This window comes from Nicotiana tabacum, chromosome 23 (genome assembly GCF_000715075.1).
Source record: "Nicotiana tabacum cultivar K326 chromosome 23, ASM71507v2, whole genome shotgun sequence".
Lineage (NCBI taxonomy): Eukaryota > Viridiplantae > Streptophyta > Magnoliopsida > Solanales > Solanaceae > Nicotiana > Nicotiana tabacum.
Genome location: NC_134102.1, coordinates 96,971,529 through 96,995,279, shown reverse-complemented (window position 1 = coordinate 96,995,279; position 23,751 = coordinate 96,971,529). Strand labels below are relative to the sequence as shown.

General features: G+C 36.4%; 1 protein-coding gene across 3 annotated transcripts; it reads left to right on the top strand.

The window, feature by feature from the left end:
• The first annotated feature begins 13,674 nt into the window (after positions 1 to 13,674).
• On the top strand, positions 13,675 to 23,353 carry LOC107798497 (nuclear poly(A) polymerase 4-like). 3 transcript variants are annotated; one of them, XM_016621501.2, is made up of 13 exons: positions 13,675 to 14,281; positions 14,383 to 14,460; positions 18,481 to 18,588; positions 19,057 to 19,119; positions 19,211 to 19,372; positions 19,692 to 19,805; positions 19,884 to 19,946; positions 20,056 to 20,385; positions 20,483 to 20,647; positions 20,866 to 21,795; positions 21,894 to 21,989; positions 22,543 to 22,619; positions 22,715 to 23,353. In XM_016621501.2, exons 1-13 carry the CDS (start codon positions 14,144 to 14,146, stop codon positions 22,737 to 22,739), a joined length of 2,349 nt encoding a protein of 782 aa, XP_016476987.2. In that variant the 5' UTR covers positions 13,675 to 14,143; the 3' UTR covers positions 22,740 to 23,353. The 3 variants fall into 3 exon arrangements, with proteins under 3 accessions (XP_016476987.2, XP_075102425.1, XP_075102424.1); XM_075246324.1 differs by having other exon boundaries at positions 22,712 to 22,879; XM_075246323.1 differs by having other exon boundaries at positions 22,543 to 23,353.
• The last annotated feature ends 398 nt before the right edge of the window (positions 23,354 to 23,751 follow it).

Below are 23,751 nucleotides of genomic sequence, written 5' to 3'. Positions count from 1 at the left end.
TGCATCCACTTAATAGCTAAACTATTGCTTATGAGAACAAAGTTATCTATATCAGTTTGATATACATTATACACGAAAGTATATTACATTCTCCCCTTACAACTGGTTCAGGTCAGGAACCAAATAATTTTATCTTATTATTATTGATGTACGGTGTATATTTTGATTAACACCATAACGCACAAAGGTAGGTATGCAAAACTTGAGGAAGCAAGTTAGTTTTTCTAACATGAGGGGGGGAAAGGATAAATATTTGAGAAAAAGTTACGTGGAATGAATTATCATTTCTACATCTAGATCCTCGTACAAGATAATATGAACTTGAAGTTCACAAAAAGATAATTCATCTGCACTATATTGCAAAGCATGCCAGACGCATTTTGCTGACTTAACGAAAGTAGCTATACTCTCACTACAAATGCTCCCATTAGAATAAGTCTAAGAAGGACAAAATCTATGGTACGCTTAAAGCGTATAGATAAATCAATTTCAAACAAACTTCTTGATAAAGAATTGATCAAATGATCAAAATGATCATAATAAGGAGGCAAGTGATCTAGAATATCACATGACATAATACTTCATAAAATCTCAGAAAAGGTGCAGGTACTTGAAAATATAAATGAAGAGAACTCTATGTTATGTCTTTATGAAAAAAAAGTGGTTGGAACCGATATAAAATATTCACTGATTACATCTATGATAACGCTAAATATATATGAGAATCTTAAGTCTGGAGAAACAATTCAAGTAGAATTGGTTTCATATAAAACACATGTAGTTTTTGACCTGCAGTTCAAACACTTGAAAGTATAAATTCAATGGTGTGTGCTATCACTTTTATTATAAGGATCCGACCGATCGTTTTGAGCTCTAGCGAATCGTCCGACGGTTTGAGGTCTTGAGTAGCTTCACTTCAGGATTTATGACTTGTACGTGTGATCGGAATTGAATTTCAGGAAGTTCGGAGTTGATTTGGAAAGAAAATTCTAATTTCGGAAGCTTTACGTTGGAAGAATTGACTAAGATTTGACTTTTGAGTAAACGAACTCGGAATTGTGATTTGAATGTTCCAATAGATTCGTATGATGATTTAGGACTTGGGCGTATATTCGGATGGAATGGGAGCATTTCGGCACTTATTATGGAAAGCTAACATTTTGAAAGTTTAAGAATTTCTTAAGTTTGATTTGAAGTGGAGTTGGGTGTTATCGATGTACGTTTGATATTCCTAGCCTTGGAATAGGTTCGTATCATGATTTTTGACTCGCACGCAAAGTTTAGCGTCATTCCGAAATGTTTTAATATGGTTTGGACGCGATCGTCGAGGTTTGGAAGTTTGAAAGTTTAAGGAAGGATTTCGATCGTGATTCGTAGTTTCGATGTTGTTTGGCATGATTTGAAGCCTCGACTAAGTTCGTAATGTGTTTTGGGACATGTAGGTATATTTTTTCAAGGTCCCGAGGGCCTCGGGTGGATTACGGATGGTTAACAGATCGGATTTTGTACTTAAGGAAAAGTTGGAGAATTCTAGTTGCTGGTGCAACCGCTTTTGTGGAAGATTCGTCACAGAAGCAAGGCAATAAGTCACAGAAGTGACTAGAAGTGAGTTGTGCAGAGGTCGCAGGTGCGAAGGCCTTCCCGCACCAGTGTGATCGCATATGCGACTACTGGAGCGTAGAAGCGGAGGTTGTCCAAGAAGGCCTGGGCCGCAGAAGCGAACATGGTCGCGCAGGTGCGCGAGCGCAGAAGCGAGGGTTGTTGGTTTGAGCTGGAGCCGCAACTGCGATGGATTTTTCGCAGGTGCAGAGCCGCAGAAGCGGCTACTGTTCCGCATGTGCGAGGAAGCGCTGCGCAGATTTGATTTTTATACACGATTTGGCCCATTTTCTTTCATTCTCCCTTGGCTTGGGGGATTTTTGGATAGCTTCAAGTGGGGATGTTCATCATCTATTGTAAGGTAAGTAATTCTCGCATTTTTAAGTTAATTACATGGATTTTATAAGGATTTAACATGGGAATTTTTGGAAAATTATGGGATATTGAAGAAAAATTAGAATTGAATATTTTTAGATTTTGACCACGAAATTGGATATGAATTGGGAATAAATCATATATTTGAGTTCGTATTATTATGGGTAATGTTTATCATCGAAAACTTTCGGAATCCGGGCACGTGGGCCTGAGGGTTGACTTTATCGACTTTTCGAGCGGAGTTGGGAATTTGTTTAAATTGGTTATTATGAGTATTTGAGTATATGTTTATTGGTTTGCACATTTGCTGACTAGTTTCGGATCTTTTGGCCTTAAATTTAAGAGTTAGATAGGCGTTGGAGTCGGTTATGAAACTTCAGGGCGAGGTAAATCTCCTGTCTAACCTTGTGAGGAGGAAACTTCCCCTTAGGTGATGTAACTGCTATGTGATACTAGTTGTGGGTGCTACGTTCGCACGAGGTGATGAGAGTTCGTACGTAGCTAAATCATGTTTATGTCCGGGTAGATTTAGGACCTTATCATGTAATAATTGAATTATTTGAACTCATTCTAGTGGCCTAATTATTTGAACTTATAATTTAAATTGATTTAAAAATAACTATATTTATACCGGGCTGAGCCTTTTCACCTTGAGTTGTTGGCTAGTTATTTGAGAAACGGTAAAAATTATATTCATTTTGCGCTCATGTACTATATTTGTAAGCACGTGTCTCGTAATTCGGTAATTTTCTTCCTTTCTTGTGGAGCAGGCCGAACGCCTCAGCATTATAATAGAAGTATCTATGGTTCGTGTCGCTCGACCCTCGACAATGTACACATTATTCTGGATCGGGCCGAACGACCTAGGCATAATCGTGCGTTATATCGCTGGTAGTCCGAACATTCACGATATTATCTTTCCACTGATGCCCTATATTTTATATGGTATTCCTTATTCATTTGATATTGGCACTTGACATTTTCTGAGTTGTTACGGTAGAATGCAAGATTAAGAAATTCATACTTTAAAAGAAATATTTGGAAGATTATGTAACTTACGGAATTACCCCATTATTGTTGTGTACTTCACATCTGCTTATGATTCATTATATTGCTTTATTGGACCTCTATTAAGTATCGATGTCGACCCTCGTCACTACTTCTCCGGGGTTAGGCTAGATACTTACTGGGTATGCGTTGATTTATATACCCATGCTGCACTTCTGCATGCAGGATCTGACAGGTTCATTTCGTGTTCATCTTGTTGCGTAGGCGTACCTGTTGAGAGGACTTTATGTGAGTTGCATTCCAGGATACGCATCGCAGTCCACCGAGTCTCTATCGTACTATTTATTTTATCCGGGCTTATTTACATTCTGGACAAATGTTATATTATTATTGTACTCCTTAAATGTTCATGCACTTGTGACACTGGGTTTTGGGGTTATACTAGTTGATACTTACGGTTTTGTATATTATTATCGCCCTTTTATTTATTTTATAAACTACAAACGTTGTATGTTCCCGTGGATTTAAGAGTGTAAATCTCTTTCCTTATTAAAATCTATGATTTCGAAAGTAATAAAATGAGTAATTAAATTGATAAATCACTGTTGGCTTGCCTGACGGCGGTGTTAGGTGCCATCACGACCTATAATAGATTTTGGGTCGTGACCTTTATCTATCTTATATGTCTAGCATGGCATGAAAACTTGATATGCATCTAAAGTCGATTTGTATGGCTTATATGACAATCTCCAAAAGATTTAAATCACTTAAAGCATATAGAATTCTTGGTCATAAAGTACTACACCCTAAGTGCAATTTGTGCATATTTGTATCTTGCTATAACTATAAGCATGATAATGTGATAGCGAGGAATTTTTACCCCTATGAAGATATTGAAAAGGCCATTCCACGACATTACATATCTATCAGGAATGATGATTTCAAAGTGAAACAAATTCGTTCAAGTTAATATGACTGATTTGTTTATCAAATCTCTACCAACGATCTTTTGAAGATGTTGCACAAGATTGGAATGTGAAGGCTCAAATATGTGAATTGATGCTCTCATCAGGAGGAGTTAATACGCGTTGTATTCTTTTTTCCTTACAAGATTTTGTCCCACCGGATTTTTCTTACAAGGTTTTTAACGAGGCAACCAAAAGGTATATTGTTAGACATGTGTACTTTTTTTCCTTTACTAGAATTTTTTTCCACTGGGTTTTATTTTAATTAAGGTTTTAACGAGGCACATTATCTGTTGAATAGACATTCAAGGGGAATATTATAAATAGAATTATATTTAAGGTGAATGTCTATATTTTAGAGAGATTTTAGGGTTTGTTACTTGGTGGATAAGTCACTTTCCCCTATAAATAGAGGGTTTTATTTCATTGTAATTCATCCCAAATCAATAAGGATTCTCTCTCTACTTTTCTCTGCAATATTCTTTTTTTTTATTATTTTATAACTGTAACGACCCGGCCTGTCATTCCGAGAGTTGTAGCCCCGTTTTCCCCATTTATGCTTATTTATGTGTTATTCAGTTGTGTTGAGTTGGTAGGTTTGGGTTCAGAGTAGTTTTGGAGTGAAATGAGACACTTAGTCTCTTAGTTAGAAAGCTAAGTTAGAAAAAATCAACCGGAAGTTGACCTATGAGTAAACGAATTCAGATTGGGATTTGTATGATTCAGTTAGCTTCGTTGGGTGATTTTAGACTTAGGAGTGTGTCCGAAATATAATTTGGAGGTCTGTGGTAGAATTAGGCTTGAATTGGCGAAAGTTAGAAATTTGACGATTTTGGTCGGCAGTGAAAAATTAGGTATCCGGGTCGGAATGGAATTCTGGAAGTTGGAGTAGGTTCGTAGTGTTATTTGTGACGTGTGTGCAAAATTTGAAGTAATTCCGAGTTGATTTGATATGTTTCGGCACGAGTTTTTGGAAGTCGAAAGTTCGAAAATTTATTTAGTTTGATTTGAGGTGCGTTTCGTCGTTTAAATGTTGTTATGCATGATTTGAGGTGTTGAATTGGTCTGTGTTATGTTATGAGACTTGTTAGTATGTTCTTACGGGGTACCGAAGAGCTCGGGTGAGTTTCGGATAGGTTTGGGTTGCGTTGTGCTCGTTTTTCTTATGTTTCGATGTCGTTTCTTCCAGCATAAATGGTACCACATTAAGCAAATGAGCTCTGATTTTTATTTTGATTGAAGCATTATATCCGTATCGTAATTACGGAGCCATATCAAAAAGAATCGCCGAATGTGGGCATTGTATGAGGAATTTATGGTCATTTTACTAAATAAATTGGGTTGTCAGATTAGTTACGAAATTGCCACTGAATCCATTGGAGGCATAAAAAGCGAGCTTCGGGATCATTTAGCATGAGAAACGATGCTGAATAGCTGGCAGAAAAATATATAAAATGAGGATTTGTTTATTCTGTCATATTTTGAGTTGGGAAGCTCGGATTTGGGCACTTTTGGGGGCGATTTTCACCATAAGGATTGGGGTAAGCGTTCTCTACTCAGTTTTGGTTATATTTCATGAATCCATATTTATTTTTGGGATTTGATTGATGATTTTAAAGTGAAATTGAGGGAGTTTGAGTTTGAGTTTTGGAGAGTTTAAGTGAGGATTTGAGGGACCAAACGGGGTCCGATTTTGATGAATTTTATATGATTAGACTCGGGAGAGGACGATGTTTATTATTCTTTCATTTTTTGACTGATTTCGAGACGTGGACACGGGGGGAGTTTTGGCCGATTTCGGATTTTTGGCATATTTATGTAGTTTTTATTGTGGAATTCGATTCTTTAGACTATGTTGATAGTAGTATTCTGATTTATGGTTAGATTCGGAACTTTTGAAGACCGAGTCCAGAGGCGAGGGCATCCCGGAGTAGGAGTTTACGTTGTTAAGGTAAGTAACAGTTTTAACTCTGGCTTTAAGGGTATAAACCCGGAGAATTTGATAATCGTGTGACTGTTTGGAGGTGATACCCACACTAGGTGACGGGCGTGTGGGTGTATACCTCGAGGGATTGAGACTTGGTCCGTCCTGTGAGGCCTCATGGACATAATTTGTGTTTACGTAGTTACTTGTTGTTGAACTTGCATGCCTTCATGTTAGAAATCATGCTTAGGCTTTATTCACGCTAACATTATTTGTACTCACTCATAGAAATTATTGTACATGTTTACCTCAGTCTCTATTATTTGCTAATATGTTGTGATACTTGATGTGGGTTGTGTTCCCTTATTTATTGATGATAGTGAGGCTAGTGAGGTACATGATTGAGTGAGGTCGAGGGTCTGGTTGTAAGGATATTAATACCATAGCGCGTGAGTTATCTGTGTAGTACGTGAGTTGACCGTACGGGTACAGGTATTGATACCATAGCGCGTGAGTTATCGCATAGCACGTAAGTTGACCGTGCGGATCCAGGTATTGATATGATGTCACGTGAGTTGTCCGTGCTTAGCGCTTGGGCTTTGGGAGCCCCTCCAGAGTCTGTGCACACCCCCAGTGAGCGTAGAGTGTTGAGCGTTGAGTGTTGAGTGCGAGTGCTGAGTGATGGAGTGACATTGTTGTGAGGTTGCATTTACTTTTGTTGTTTCTGCATTTACCTGTTAATTTTCCTTGTAGTCTTACTGATTTATGAAATTACCTGTCTACTCCTGTTTGTACTTAATTGTGTAAATAATAATTGGATTATTCTGCTTAGCTCGTCACTACTTCTCAGTTCCTTAGTTATTTCTGTTACTACTGAGTCGGTTGTACTCATACTACACCCTGCACTTTATGTGCAGATCTAGGTGAGTTAGAAGGCGGCGATCGTTGAGTTCAGGTCGGCTATCTTTGGAGACTGCAAGGTAGCTGTTAGCGTCCGCATGACCTTGTTACTCCTCTTGTCATTTCTTCTTTTGGACAATTAGACAGCTTATATATCTTAGTTCATAGTTTTAGATGCTCATGACTTAGTGATACCCCAATGTTTGGGGCTCGTTTCCGTATTTTCTATATTATATTTAGAGTTGATTTAGTTTATGAGAAATTCAAATATTGGTATTGTTTTATTAAATTCTTATAATCGATTTAGTAGTAATATTTTGGGAAATAGGCTTGCCTTGTAACACGATAGGCGCCATCACGACCATAGTTAGATTTTGGGTCGTGATAAGTTGGTATCAGAACCTAGGTTACATAGGTCTCACGAGTCATGAATATTTTTTTACAGAGTTCAATGAGGCTGAAACCAAATTTAAATGGAGTAGCATATTCTATACTACGTGAACATACATACATTGCTACAAAGAAATTAGGAATGCCGTTTTTGGTTTTTTAATTTGGTCGTTTAATTATGAGCACGCTTACAAACATAACAAAATACAAATATTGATTACAAAAAGTTAGAAAAATATAAAAAATATTATTAAATATTTTGGTAATATAAAAAATTATAATTTTCTTTTTGAATCAAATTAGACTAACTTTTAAAACGTCCCAATTAAAATATAAAAACTGATTGTACAAATATAAGAAAACTAACACACTAAATCCGTGAGAATTAATTGAAAAAATAAACTCTAATTCTGATTTTTACATGAATTTCATATTTTTACTTCTTCTAGGATAGTATTTACGTCTTATGCCAGTTGGATGACGTCCTATTTATATCTTTTTAGAATTAACATAAGAATATATAGCTTTTTCAAAATAAAAATATAATAATTCTAAATCTTCAAAGTTATATGATCTTGTTAAAAGTAAAAAGGATGCATAAATTGTAAAATTAAAGTAATAAAACTATAAATCTTAAATAAATTGTATGTTAACTATACTGACTGAGATGACTGAGAACTCCTGTCGGACAAAGTTTCTTCTTTTATTGAGTTGGCAAAATAGAATCAAGAATCATCACTTTAGGAACTTAAAATTTTTTAAATTTTTTCTTTGGCATATATTTCATTATTCAATTAGAAATTTAATATAATTTTTAAAAATTTGTACTCATTGAGATAAAACTACACGCACGTATCCTTAGACTAGTACAACAAAACACTAATGGTATGTTTGATTCAGAACAATTGTATTCTGAGATTCTTTTGGAATTATAATCTCACATGCTATATTGGATCAATAATACCAAATTTTTTGTATCAAATTTATATCGAAATTAGCTAATACTAATAATGAAATATAAGATAAAAGTTATCCTACATTTTATGTCGAAATTAATATCCTAATTACCATAATCTACAATATATTAAAAGCAAGAACCCCTTAATTAAAAAGTTAAATTATAATATTACCCTTCTTATTTATATAAATATCTCATTTAAAAAAAAATAACGCTTAGGAACAACCCAAATGAAAAGATGCTACAAAAGTATCTCTTCAATGAAGCATCCGAAAAGGAAAATGGCGTCAAAAGTTTAAGAAAAAATCACTCCAATTGTAATTTCATATTGATGACTTAAAGCAATTGGCGGGGAACTTAACAACAAGTTCTCGTGTACCCAACTATATATAATCTAAGACAAATATATAATCTAAGACATTCATAGGTAAATGAATTGAAATCCAATTGTATAAGAGTTTATAATGACAAAACCAAATATAAGTAAAAGCATTTCGAATCTCTTTGTAGTTTTATAATGACAGTGTTAACAAATAATCTTTACTGTTGCAATTAATTTTAATGATAACTATAAATTTAATGACTTGGCATTTTCCAATTACTGTAGACGGAAAATGAGGGAGAAAACAAAAAAGTGAGAAATAAATAAATTTGTTGGTCTAAAAGAAGTACCACGTAATCTAATGGTCCAAATTTTTTTTGACTCCCTAATGAATTTTTACTGATTTACTAATCGTGAATTTTCAAACATCTCACGAGATTGGCATATAAATTAAATTAAAAATACGTTTATAAACTCTTTAAATTTTAAAAAATAAAATGCCGAAAGACAGTAAATATTGATTTATGCTGTAATTAATTTACGCTAAGCCAGCACACCATCTTAAAAAGAAAGAAAAGAAAAGAGAAGGCCAAACGTCATGAAAAGAAATTATAGGAGACTTAGAAAAGTTTGAAACCGTAAAAGATCTCATAAATGGATATGTTAAATTTTCTAACAGAAAAAAATGAAAAAAGAAGAGCAAAATGAAGACAGAACTAAAATAATATCTCTCTTATTTATTTTTCTAAATTAATATAGTACTATAGTAGTTTTATACATTTCTCAATGTACTAAAATCAATTGTATTCTCAAGCTTCAAATTCAAAGTTACATAAAAGCAAAAGTTTAAGAAAAATTAAGATAACAATTCTGCATATTTCTTAATGTTCAAAAGCCGATTCTGTTCTCAATCTCAAGTGCACAATGAATTACATTGTTATGTCATAAACTAAATTTCCTCTACCAACTCATATTATCCAAAGCATGTTGATTTTAGAAATTCAAGTACGAAAATTAAATTTCACCCAGTTTACTCCTTTTGATGCTATCCAAACTCATATGTGCTAAAATAAATCATGTCCACGAAAGCAAAATTAAGCAATGAAAAATTTCTATAGCAAAAGAGAAAACTCAATAAGAAAACGAATACGGAGATTCCTTTCCACTGTGACAGAATTTATGTTTGTCGGGAAGTTCGCGCCTCAAAAATGTATTGGATCTGGTTCGACCAAATAAGACGGCGGAGATTGGCGAATAAGAGAATCGGTTATGTCATATGTAAACAAATGTTTATGATTCAAGTATATGCATTGAATTGTAGGCATATTTAAAAAATTGTGAAAATGTTTACAAAGAAGTTTTGACTGTTTATAAATGTGATTCGTTTTCCGACTTAAGAAATGAAGAGTCACAAACATTCGAGATCCGTCACTATAATAACCGTTGCATTCCTTCTTGGATTTTTTAGTTGTAAATCGCAGTTTTTTAACAGTGAAAAAAGAAGAAAAAGGCAAAAAAAAAAAGGTACAACAACCCAGTGTAATGTGAGGGTAGGATGTACGCAGCCTTACTCCCACACTGAAAGGGCAAAAAGACTATTTCCGATAGACCATCGGCTAAAGAAGGTGAAAGAAGTCCTGATATCAAGTAATAGCAAGATAATATAATTAGAAAACTAATTCGAAGATAGCAACATAGAATATGAAAGAGGTGCCGATAACAAGTAATAGCAAGACAATATATTTAGAAAACTAAATCCAAGGTAGCAAACGAGAATATGAATGAAATATTGCTAGCAAACTACGAAAGTACCGATGACAAGTAATAACAGAACAAGAAATGTGATAATAGCAAACTAAGGAAAAAAGGGTACCATACTAACACTAATACTATCGAACTAGGGAAGACAAAGGGAAACACACGACTACCTACTAACCTTCTGCCCTAATTTTCAACCTCCACACCCTTCTATCTAGGGTCATGTCCTCGGTTAACTCAAGTTGCGCCATGTCCCGCTTGATCACCTCTCCCCAAGATTTCTTTGGCCTACCTCTACCTCTTCTCTTACCTCCCAAGGCCAACCTCTCACACCTGCTGACTGGGCATTTGTGCTTCTCCTCTTAACATGCCCGAACCATCTCAGCCTCGCCTCACGCATCTTTTTCTCCACAGGGGCCACTTCTACCTTGTCCGGAATAACTTCATTCCTAATTCTATCCAACCTAGTATACCCACACATCTATCTCAACATTCTCATTTCAGCTACTTTCATCTGCTGGATATGGGAGTTCTTGACTAGTCAACACTCTGCCCCATACAACATAGTCGGCCTAACCACTACCTTATAGAACTTACCTTTAAGTCTCAACGGCACATTCTTATCCCACAAGACAGCGAAAACGAGCCTCCACTTCACCCACCCTGCTCCGATACAGTGTGTGACATCTTCATTTATCTCCCCATCCTTCTGAATTATAGACCCCAGATACTTGAAACTCTCTTTCATGGGTGTGACTTGCGTATCAAGTCTCACATCCCCGTCCGCCTCCTGGGTAACACCGTTGAACTTGCACTCCAAGTATTCTGTCTTGGTCTTGCTCAACTTGAAACCCTTAGACTCTAGAGTATATCTCCAGACCTCCAGCCTCTTGTTAACACTACCTCGCGTCTCATCAATCAGGACTATGTCATCCGCAAACAAAAACGGGCAAAGTGCTGACCCCTGATGCAACCCCATCTCAACCGGAAAATATTCAGAGTCTTCTCCTACTGCCTTTACCCGTGTCTTCGCTCTATCATACATGTCTTGGATCACTCTAATATACGCTACAAGCACTCCTTTAGCCTCCAAATATCTCCATAGAACCTCTCTTGGAACTACTTTGTCATAAGCTTTCTCTAGGTCAATGAACACCATATGCAAGTCTTTCTTCATCGCCGTATACTGCTCCACCAATCTCCTCACAATGTGAATGGCCTCAGTAGTCGACCGTCCCGACATGAAACTAAACTGGTTCTCGGAAATGGACACACTCTTCCTCATCATCACTTCGATCACCTTCTCCACACTTTCATCGTATGGCTTAACAACTTGATATCCCTACAGTTGTTGCAATTTTGGACACCCCGTTGTTATTGTACAACAGAATCATCGTACTCCGCCTCCACTTTTCAGGCATCCTATTCGTCCTAAAAATAACGTTAAACAACCTAGTAAGCCATTCCAAACCCGCCTTACCCACACTTTTCCAAATTTCGATCGGGATCTCGTCCAGTCTGGTCGCTCTACTCCTACTCATCCTGCCTATAGCCCCTACAACCTCCCCCACTCGTATGCGTCTACAGTACCAAAAATCTCGATGTCGCTTCGAGTACTCCAACTCCTCCAACACAATGCTCATATCTCCCTCTTCATTCAAGAGTTTATAGAAGTAAGACTGTCATCTCTGCCTAATATGTGCCCCTCCAATAAAACTCTACCCTTCTCATCTTTTATGTACCTCACTTGCTCTAGATCCCGGACCTTCCACTCCTTCACCTTTGCCAACCTATACAGCTTCTTGTCCCCGCCTTTATCCTCAATTTCTTCGTATAAACGACTAAACGTCATGATCTTAGCCACAAGTAACCGCCAACCTTTTGCCCTCCTTTATATTAATATATAGATAGATTGGTCCTAGTAAGTAATCCCTGATTTATAGTCCTTTATCTTAATGTTTTCTCTTTCACATTTCAGCCATTCATTTTAGATAGCAATGATTATGGGATAAGTAATTCGAATAGTAGCCAAGATTTGTAAGTTCGCCAATCAATGGTAAACTAAAATCCATGATGCAAAACAACAGTAAGAATTAAGGCTTTTCTCTTCAAGGTTGTCTGATGGGAATTTTATTTTCTTCTCTGTTTTTGTTAATAGTAATGCATTAGACCAAATGTATTTCATGGCCTTGTCCAGCAACCGTTCTTGTAAGATTGCACAAAAATTTGTGCCAAGACACTCTCTGACAACAATTCCTCTGCTGTATGAACAAACAACGCACACCATTGACTATACCACAGAACACAAGACACTAATTCTTCTTCGCATATATTGCATATTAGATACACATACATATATAAGATCTGGAATACAAGAAGGGAACAAGTGTAGGTGAATTACAATGAATATTAGGCGAGGACATGAGCTACGTTATTACGTGTCGTGTAACTCATGAAATCAAAATAAGTAAAAACACGCAAACATATCTAATTAAAATTTAATTGTTTAATCTTCGTAGGTTCAGACAATATCCAATGCTTGACTTCGACAAACAAGTAGTCACATGACAATTTACATTATTGATCATTCTCATAAACTTGTACTCAATTCATTTATGTATAATTATTTACTCAAAGTTTTATTTTGATAATATAAATATTATTTTATAAAATCGTATAATACATGACTCGGCATATATGCACAACGCACTAGAAACTAATGAAACAGATTTATAGTCTATAGTAATTAAAATACAAAAGATCTTGAAAGAAATGGAGAACAACTCAGCGAAATGCTTTCACACTCATTTTTTAAAACTTTGTTTTTTTCTTGGCTAAATAGCAATAAGCAAAACAAGACAGAAAGGTTGCAGCGCAAATCATTCGTCATGGATCGGCATCGAAGTCTATGGAAAACGTTTTTAACATTTATCCTGGTCCACAACTTTTTGTCTCAATATATATTTTGTGTATCCACAAATATCTCCCTCTTTAATCTTTTCTCCAAATAGAGAAAAATACACACAACCAATGTAAAAAAATACTAGATGATACTTTTTATTTATTTAAATTTTAGATGGATAGAGTTATTTGATAATATTAGTAAAAGATACTTTCTTCGATCTACTTTAATTGATTTTATAGCTTTTTATTGTGGTCCGTAATATTTAACTTTTTTCACATAATAAAAAGGAATTATCTTATTTTTTTCAAAGTTTTCTAAGATTATTTGTTGTATTTCTAATGAACAAATTAAAATTAATACGATCAATTTTATTGTTAATTAATACTAAAAGATAGATCTTTTTAGTATATATAAAAACATAAAAAATCAATTAAAGTGAAACAGAGAAAATATTAAATATCACCATTATAAAAAAGGAAAAGAACACACCATTCACAAAAAGAAAAAAAAGTTAATTTTTTTTAAAAAAAGTAGTCCCACTATAATAAAGTATTAAGCTGCAGTAAATATGAGAAGACCAGTTGGATATGGAAGATTATTAGAAAACAATAGTACTATAATTATTTGACCAATTTGACAACTAATCCAAAAGATTTGCCTTGGGCTCAACCACCCCCGGAAAACCCCAATACCGCTTTCATTGACCACTTTTCCCATCTTCTCCACTTCCACCCTTTTCTTTCTCCCCAGATCTCTCTCTCTCTCTCTCTCTCTCTCTCTCTCTCTCTCTCTCTCTCTCTCTCTCTCTCTCACACACACACACACACACACACACACACACACACACAGATGCCTTTTCTTTCATATTTAGGGTTTTGATTTGTTCTTCTTCCAGTCGAAACAGATATGAAATTCCGCACATTTTTCACTCAATTTCTCGTTTGGCCACTTTGTGGGCCTGATCTGTAAAGTTTTGATTTTGGGTCTTTTATTGATTTCGTAATTCGTTGATTTTCTGAGTTTTTTTTTTTGGAAATTGATGGTGGGTTCCGAGAGCTTAACGCCGCCGCGACCAGAGGCGGCGCCACCGCCGCCGAAGAAGTATGGTGTCACGAAGCCTTTGTCTAGTGCGGGGCCCACCGATGCAGATCTTCAAAGAAATGCAGCATTAGAAAAGGTGTGAACTTTTTTCCCCTTTTCACTCTTTTCTGCGTTCATATAATAAAAATTTAATTTTGCCTATGAATTTGTACTGAATTTTGAGTTTTTTTGGGGTAGTTTTTGAAGGACTCAGGGTTGTATGAGAGCGAGGAAGAAACAGAAAGGAGAGAAGAGGTGCTGCGTCAGCTTGATCAGGTAAATTTTTGAAGCTTAGTAGAGTATTGACTTAATCTGTTGCAGTAATTTTGATTTGGTTTTTGCATGAGTTGTTAGCATGTGTTTGGTTTGCAGCTTTTTATTGTATTACAAGTTCATATAGGTTTTAGCAAAAGGAAAACTGTATGAGAAGTTAAAAAGATCTTTTCTTTTTGCGTTGGGCATGTTGATTTTTAGCCTTTGGTTTCAGCAGCTTTTTATTGTATTATAAGTTCATATAGGTTTTAGCAAATGGAAAACTGTATGAGAAGTTAAAAAGATCTTTTCTTTTTGCGTTGGGCATGCTGATTTTTAGCCTTTGGTTTCAGTTCTTAGTTTAGGGTGGAATTGAATAAGTGAAGACTTTCTTGTTGAGCTCTGAAATAAAACAACTGTTTTTGAGGTCATTGCAAATAATCAGGGAGTCCATACTTGTCGGCCAGCTCTTCATCCTAAAGGGTTTGTAAAAATTAGATGACTTTGGGTTTTATTGCGCTTTGGATTATTCCTTCTTCTAAGGATTTAGTAGGAAAAGAAGTATGGGATAGAAAATAGGATCCCTGGCAGAATATATTTAGAGCCTTAGTGATTGGGGTTGAATTCAAGCCATATCGTTGTTTTGTACTTTTACATGGTGATGGTTAGAGTTAGTGGTGGCAAAATGGTTAAACGAAAATAGTTGACCACCGATATTATCCACTAAAAAATGGGTTGGATAATGAACTTTTTAAAAACGGGTCAAATATGGATAACAACAACAACAACGACCCAGTGAAATCCCACTAGTGGGGTCTGGGGAGGGTAGTATGTACACAGACCTTACCCCTACCCCGAGGGGTCAAATATGGATAAGACCATATTATCCGTTTAGAAAATGGATAACCAATAGGTAACCAATGGATAACTAATGAGTTTAACTTTTACATTTGTAAAGCCTCAAATTGGGAGTTCCTCAAGTTTGAGAGATTAGGAATTCTTCCAAAAGTGATCATATTCAAGAAGTCATGGAATATTATCCGCCGGTTAACCCGTTTTTTTTTATCTGTATTAAATATGGGCCGGGTCGGATAATTTATCTGTTTTTCATTACTCGTTTTCGACCCGAACAATATCCGACCCGACCCTACCGTTTGCCACTCCTAGGTAGAGTGCATGGCAGAATACAATAGAAAACAAAAGCTGTGTAGCTATTGTTAAAGTGAAAGAATTTTTGTTCCAAGTTCAATATCATTTGATGTTGTACCATAGAACCTGTGTGAAAAGAAAAGAGAGGAAGAGAAAAGAAAATTCTTATCAGCAACTAATCAAATAATTTTCTGATAAAAGATGTATCTATATATTAGTTTTATATACAAAATACTCATTCCAACACATAACTAACTGAGGAACCTAACTCTTTTAATGTCAAATTCTACCATTTTAACATACTGTACTTTCTTATACGTTCCGTCAAACTTAAGTGGGGTAATCGATATTAGTTTGCTTACTTTGAAATATTAAAAAAAATAGTTGCGCGAGAACTTGTCTTTAAAGTAGCTGGAAAAGTTCTGATAACAGGAATTTTGCGTGAAAGTTTTGTTCCCGGAGTAGCAGTTGGGAAAGGTGGTTTTGGCGGTACTCTTATTGGAAAAAGGCAGGGTGTTGCGGAGATGGTTATTGCAAAAAATGATGTGTCACTGGAACGATCTCTGAAAAGAGGCGCATGCTGCTGGAATGACTAATGAAAGAGGTATGTGCGACATTGAAAACTGGCATGGTGCTTTGGGTCCTTGAGAATAAGAGTGGTGCTGCTAGAATGGTTACAAGATAAAGATAGAGAAGAAAAGAGAAGCTATGAAAGTAAAGAAAATTTTAGCTGGAAGGGCGTATAAGGCCATTTGCGGGTAGGCATAAGCTACTTAACTCGCTCTCAAAAGCATTAAGGCTTTAATACATGTTGATGAGCTTTTAGATGAGCTTGATTAAAAAAGAAGAGCTTTTAGAAGAGAAGGCTCATACAACTCAAATAAGCTAAGATTTGATTGCCTTTGGTCACTAAAAATAAGTGTGGTGCCCGCTAGAACAGTTACCAGATTCCACATAGAAGAATAAAGTAGTGACGTTATGAAAATAAAGAAAATTATAGCCGGCAAGGCAGACAAGGTCATCTGCCAGTAGGCATAAGCTATTAACTCACTTCCAAGGTTATCAAGGCTTTAATACATGTTGAGGAGCTTTTAGATGAGCTTGATTAAAAAACCTTTTAAATGAGACAGTTCACACAACTCAATCTGGTAAATGTGTGCTTTACATTAGATTTTTTTCCTTATTGGCCAATCATTTTTTGGTAACTTCATGGAACGATGTACACACACAAACACACACACACACACACACACACACACACATATATATATATATATATATATATAGAATGTGTGCTTTACATTAGATTTTTTTCCTTATTGGACAATCATTTTTTGGTGAGTTCATTGAACGATCATTGTGCGCGCGCGCGCGCACACACACACACACATATGAATGTTTTGTTTGAAACCGTCTGGGCTGACCAAATCATGAGTAAGATGCTCTTTTCTCTTTTTATATGATATGAGAGCAACCGAAGGCCTTGAGTTTGAGTCTCACCACTACCCATGAACCAACCAAGAAAAAGAGTAAACCATTCGTGATGGGACATTTTGTAGACCTAAAATTAAAGAAAATACGAATGTTTCATCTCTAATAGCTGTGAGAGGGTAGTTACAAGTTGGTCAGGTATGATTTGTAATTATAAAACAGTATTGTGTGTAATTTTTCATACAATATTGAAATTGATTGTTGTGCTTTTTGAAATTCATATTTTCCTTAAAAAAGCGATTGTCGTGCTTGCAGCAATTAATCAATGGGAAGTGAGGGGTTTTCGCATTGTGTGAATGAAGCGAAGCAACTTTGAAGAAGTGCGTGCTTCGGACAGTAAGGCATAAAGCCATCAAAAACGTTTTCTTCTTTGAATTTGACTGTGAAATTAATAAGGAGAAAAAGAAGATATAGAAAATAAGAACTTTAGTTATCTGAATTCTAGTATTCCTCTTCAGTCGAGAGAGAACTTTTTTAACCACCCAAATGAAGAAGCTAAATGAGATTGGGGCTAGTGTCCTATTGGTGTCCAATAGGATATGAGTGTGGGAATCAAACCATATCAATAAAAGCAAACTGATGGTAGTGTCAAAAGCATTTGCGCTTGGTATTCGGGTGATTTTAGATAGGGTGTAATCTAGCCGAGTTGAACTAAGCTCTGGTTGTTCAAGATTTCTTCCTAGTTTTTTTTAATTGTAAACCTACCATATGTAGCTAGAATTTACTGGATTTGAGTGCACCTACAATATGTAGCCTATAACTCGTTTGTTCTCCATACTCATTGGTGTTGGGATAGGCTTGCAGATGAGTCAGCTAATTCCTTGAAGCTTTTTTAGGCACAAAATTCTTATGCATGAGCTAGATACATGCTGTACATTCACAGTCTTCTAAGTTTGCTAAATCATTTACTCATCCTACCACATCTGTCCCTTTATGTGACAAAAATTTTAACCTCATTTTGGTGGAGGGTGATTACTTAACTTAATCTTCAAAACAACTTTGGCTTGAAGTTGTTTCTAATTGTGCTTTTGGCATGACACGAGGTGACAATCGGCAGAGTATTATCTATTCCCCTTGATCGAATAAGTTGACTTATGAGAAATTTCTTATCTTTGGTTAAAGTTTCTCAAGCATCTTTTGATGGAAAAAGTATGCTTGTTTTGGCATTTTTATGTAATTTCTGATTTTCAGTTGTAAAGAGGAAATGAGCCAAGTGGTTTGAATTTCACTTTGAATATTGAGTAAATTTGACCATGAAATGGGATAATCAAACTGGAGAGTTGGTGCTAGTACACCGTACACATGGATCATATTAGGTCATTATTAACGTGCTTGATGTTTCTATTGGTCAGATGTAATTTAATTGCGAAGAAGCTGTAATGACTGGTTACTATTGTTCTGTAGATTGTAAAATCATGGGTGAAAGAATTGACTCACCAGAGAGGCTACACTGATCAAATGGTGGAGGATGCAAATGCTATCATATTCACTTTCGGTTCTTATCGGCTAGGAGTAAGTCATGTTTCAGCACTTGATTTTTTCAGTATTTTGCTCTTTGTGAATTAACTTAATTATTTGCTTATTAATGCATTGTTCATAAACTATATGAAAGTAACCTGCTTTAAAGCCAAGGGTTCTTGAGGGTTGGGATAATAGGGTGACTGGGAATAAAAATGAAGGTATCTAGGTACTAGGTGCTAAAGTTGCAGCTAGTAGGTCTTTCTTTGGTTTCAGTTCCAGGTTTTTCCACATGAGCATTAGAAATCAGATGTTTGGCATCTTGTTAAGTAGTTATTGGACTAGAAATAGATTCATGTATCTAAAGAAATGCAATCACAATATGTATGTTATTCCGATAGTATGCCGAAGTTCTTTATTTTTTGTTTTTATTACCTGAATGGCCTGTGGGTCACTATTTCATTGTTGATGGTCACAGCATCGTATGCTTTATAGCTGATAATTTTTTTTGTATGTTTTCAGGTTCATGGGCCTGGAGCTGACATAGACACATTGTGTGTTGGTCCCTCTTATGTCAACCGTGATGTGAGTCCCATGTACTGGTCAAAACTTTTCTCCGTCTGATGATTCATCATAATCATTCATGATAGTTGTTCTCCTCTTGTTTTCTCTGCAGGAAGATTTCTTTATCATTCTGCATGATATTTTGGCTGAAAAGGAAGAAGTTAGTGAACTTCAACCAGTTCCTGATGCTCATGTCCCAGTTATGAAATTCAAATTTCAAGGAATATCTGTTGATCTCCTTTATGCAAGTATATCTCTCTTAGTTGTCCCTGAAGTAAGTTGGAACATTCTTCTGTTGGATTATATCCTTTATTTAGTAGATTTTCCTTATGTTGAAAAGCTTTAGAATTTAAAGGTCGTTACTGTCGTATCTAATTCATGGAGAATTAGTCCTTATAGTTTCAGTTGATCAATGTGGATGTATAGCAGCTTCTTCATTACTGTCTTATTTAAATGTGTACTTTGTCTGCCTTGTTTCATGTCCTTCCGAACATTAGAGGTATTCATTCATGTTGTAGTTGAATATTGTTACTTGAAAGTTTGATGTGCTGTGAATTGCATTTAACTCGGACTTGTAATTCGTATGTTAACAGGATTTAGATATCTCAGATCGATCTGTACTCTACAGTGTGGATGAGCCAACTGTTCGAAGTCTCAATGGGTGCCGGGTTGCTGATCAAATATTGAAACTAGTACCTAATGCTGAGGTAATCCTACTTTTTCCTCGTGTTATGGTGTCTTTAAATTACCATTGAATTTCCATGTTTTTTTTCAAAATTTGGTAGCACTTCCGCACGACTCTTAGATGTCTCAAGTTTTGGGCAAAAAGGCGTGGTGTTTATTCCAATGTGAGTTCTTATTCCTTCAACCCCCTCACTGGTTTGTCTATAGTATTCATAAGCTGGTCAGTTAGTGAACATGATTTTCTGCTTTCTCCTTGTGCACCCTTTTATTCAGGTTACCGGATTTCTCGGTGGTGTCAATTGGGCTCTTTTGGTTGCTCGCATTTGCCAGTTTTATCCTAATGCCGTCCCCAGTATGCTTGTTTCTAGGTTCTTCAGAGTTTATACACAATGGCGTTGGCCAAATCCAGTGATGCTATGCCCAATTGAAGAGGATGAACTTGGTTTTCTTGTTTGGGATCCTCGCAAGAATCCAAAAGACCGAACTCATCATATGCCAATTATAACTCCTGCTTATCCTTGCATGAACTCCAGCTATAATGTCTCGCCAAGTACTCTTCGAGTAATGATGGACCAGTTTCAGTTTGGTAACAAGATTTGTGAGGTATGGCTTAAAATTCAGTGTTGTTTTCTTCTGTTTTCACTGTACTCACCCATTTTGATTGGTAGTCTTGCTTTTTTTACTTGGTTCTTTCATCCAGGAGATAGAGTTGAATAAAGCACAGTGGGCTGCGCTTTTTGAGCATTATCTTTTCTTTGAGGTGTACAAAAACTATCTGCAGGTTGACATTGTAGCGGCAGATAGTGATGATTTGCTAGCTTGGAGAGGCTGGGTGGAATCCCGGCTTAGACAACTAACACTAAAGGTGAGAATTGTAAGCACTAAAGGGAAAAGAAAGAACTTTGGGAGGTTAAAATCGAATTCAGTTGTTGGGATAATGATATTTTGTTTTCTTTGGTTTATTATGTCGATGAGAATTGTAAGCACTAAAGGGAAAAAGAAGGAATTCTGGAGGGAAATTTTTTAATTCAATTGTCGTGATTCTAGTGCTGGAACTCATGCTTTTTCTTTGATGCATTTCAGATCGAGCGTGACACAAATGGGATGTTGCAGTGCCATCCGTATCCTAATGAATTTGTAGACTTGTCTAAGCCATGTCCACATTGTGCTTTTTTTATGGGCTTGCAGAGGAAACAGGGTGTAAAAGTGCAAGAAGGACAGCAGTTTGATATTCGTGGCACAGTTGATGAGTTTAAGCAAGACGTAAGCATGTACACTTATTGGAGACCAGGCATGGATATCTATGTATCTCATGTTCGGAGGAAGCAAATTCCTCCATTTGTCTTTCCAGATGGGTATAAGAGACCACGTCAATCTAGGAATACAAGTCATAGTACTCCTGAGAAAGTTGCTAGAGGCTGCATGTCTCCTGAAGAAAGGCATCCGAAGAGGAAGCAGGAAGCTGAAACAGTTGGTGTAAATTGGGGAAAACTAGGGAAACGTGCTTCTATCAGTCCGCAAAGGATAGGGTCTGTTTCTCCTCTAGGTGGTTCTAGTAGGTCTGATGGATCATCACAAATAATCATTTCTGACGAGTCACAGAAGGAGCTCGAGAGTTCTTGCCTACGGGACAGTTCTGATGATAATTCATTACATAGGTGCAGCAGAAACGATGCCTCTCTGAGTGACAGTTCCATTTGTGCACCTGATAGTTTAAATTATACAATGTCAAGGAATTCCACTTTATCCGGACTTCCCAGAGAAGTTGATTTAGATAGTTCTAACACAAAATCCTTCCCAAGCCAGGAGATGCGTAGTCCGTTCCAAGACATTTGCACTAGAAATGTCCAAACTTTTCAGGTGTTGCAGAATGATGAGAAGGGGGAGATTTTGGGATCACTTCATCAGGATAATACTGGGCAGCTCAATGAACCAGGTGTTCAGACTGGTTGCGCAGAAAGAGGTGAAAGAGTGCATGTATCAAATTCCAACATTCAGAACCTCACTTGCGAGGTGAGTCTCTCTGTTTGCATGTTTCGGCTCTTGAATTGTAGCTGATGGCAGTGATTTATGAAAGTGTTGAAGATAGTGAGAGCTAAGAGTCCTTTCAGGGTGATATAAGCTTGGCTGACCGGATTTCACAACTAGGGGATGGATGTTTAAGTGGGAATGGAGTCTTGGGTAATGGCTTGGCCGAGAAGTCACAGGTGGAGTGCAGAAGTCTCTGGTCTAATTTTTACCAATTTTTCATCAAAGCTATACTGCATATATGAGTTTCTGTTATTACTGTTCACATACCTATTTTCCAGTGTTCAATTTCATTTTCTTTTTGTTAGGGTTATTATGACTATTGAAGAGCTGGTCATATCATCAGCTAGCTGTGTAGTGGAAAATTCATGAAGTTGGGTTCTTTGATTGTGAGCATGTCAGAGACTATTCCAATCTTGAAAATACAAGAGCTGGAGAATATGTCATGATCTTGGATTTATGATTGGACTATACTCGGCTCCTCGAAAAGCAATTTTTTATTTATTTTCCCTTCCTTTGTTTTTGAAAAATCATTAATTAAATTTGATGGTTTTACGCACGTGTCTCTGACCAATACATGCTGGTGTGTTCTGCTAACTTCCTACTTCCCTAATTAGCTATGAAACATGTATAGTACATGGTGTGCTAAGAACTGCTCTGCATCTGGCTTTATATTTGGTATATTTTCAGGATGGAGAACTTACTCATTGTTTGTCGTTTTCTGTTTTCTAGCCAAACCATTCTCTCTCAAGGGCAATGGAATCGCAGGATGGGGCAAGCTCAGAGGCTGTGCAGGAGCCTGCAATAAGGCATGTGTTTCTGTGGCCCTGTGTTTTACGATTTGATAGGCTATGTTATCTTTATGCTTTCTTGCTTTGTTCCTGTCGTGGTTTCTTTCTAGTAGGTTGAGTCTGGAATCAACAGCTTGAATTTGGGTAGGCGTTCCAAAGATTGGCGTGTTTCAGAGCTAGTGCGTTTTTGAAAATGCTTGCTCGGAAGATGGTTGGTGAGGTGTTTGGATTAGTTCAAGCTCACATTTTAATGTGAGAAGAGGTTGCAGATTATGACGTGTGGATTTGTCTTCAGGCCCACTTTGAAGTTGGATGAAGATGTGAATCTGTGCCTTTCTAACCCCCCCCCCCCCCAAAAAAAAAACCAAAAAAAAGAAAAAAGAAAAAAGGAGGAAAACGGAAAAAAGAAAAAAACAGGAGCCGTGCCTGCAGTGAATCTCCAGTTGAAGCTAAACCAGTGTCCTGCTTATTGCTGCAGTCAAGAGCCAGCATCGAGAAGAGACCGCTGTATACATTGTGGTTGTAGTCTGCTTCATTTGTTGAGAACCAAAATAGCTTGTGGATGTTTAAAAGGGAAAAAAGAAAGTGTAAAACAGGATAGTGGCTACTTTTTTCTATTTTGAGGGTCTAGAAAAGACTTATTTCCTTATATTGTGATGTAGGAAACCTTGGTCTTCGTAGGTGGTCCTTCTTTGTTTAAAATTTTTATTAACTGACAAGATTATAGTAAAAATCTGGTATCTTTGTAGTTACTTTCCCGACATCTGAGGATAAGGTATCTAGCAATCTATATTCCTATGCAAATGGAGACATTATTCTATTCCAGACTTCACTCTCGATCCAGATAAAAGAATCTGGTAAAATGAGTCTACAAAATAGGGCGACGGATCGTCCCACTAGTCAAATCCTTACCTTCTCAAGGACTTAATGGAAATATTTGAGAATTTTGATGCTTAGACAGGATGGATAGAATTGTGGATATTCCAATGGACGCGCGAGTGCTCAAGAAACTTAACATTCTTCATAGAAGAGCTATCAGAATACTGGGAGTAGTAAATTTCTGTGATATATCCAGGAATGAAATATTCTTGTTTTTAGTAAAATAAGATTTTCTTTTCCTCTTTCGATTTTTACTTCTGTCCAATGATGA

What these genes read in the sequence shown, in the direction of transcription:
- LOC107798497 (XM_075246323.1), top strand. Translation starts at nt 14,144, where the DNA reads ATGGTGGGTTCCGAGAGCTTAACGCCGCCGCGACCAGAGGCGGCGCCA. An exon ending in GAAATGCAGCATTAGAAAAG is followed by an intron (nt 14,282 to 14,382) that starts GTGTGAACTTTT and finishes TTTTTGGGGTAG; the next exon opens with TTTTTGAAGGACTCAGGGTT. An exon ending in TGCTGCGTCAGCTTGATCAG is followed by an intron (nt 14,461 to 18,480) that starts GTAAATTTTTGA and finishes ATTGTTCTGTAG; the next exon opens with ATTGTAAAATCATGGGTGAA.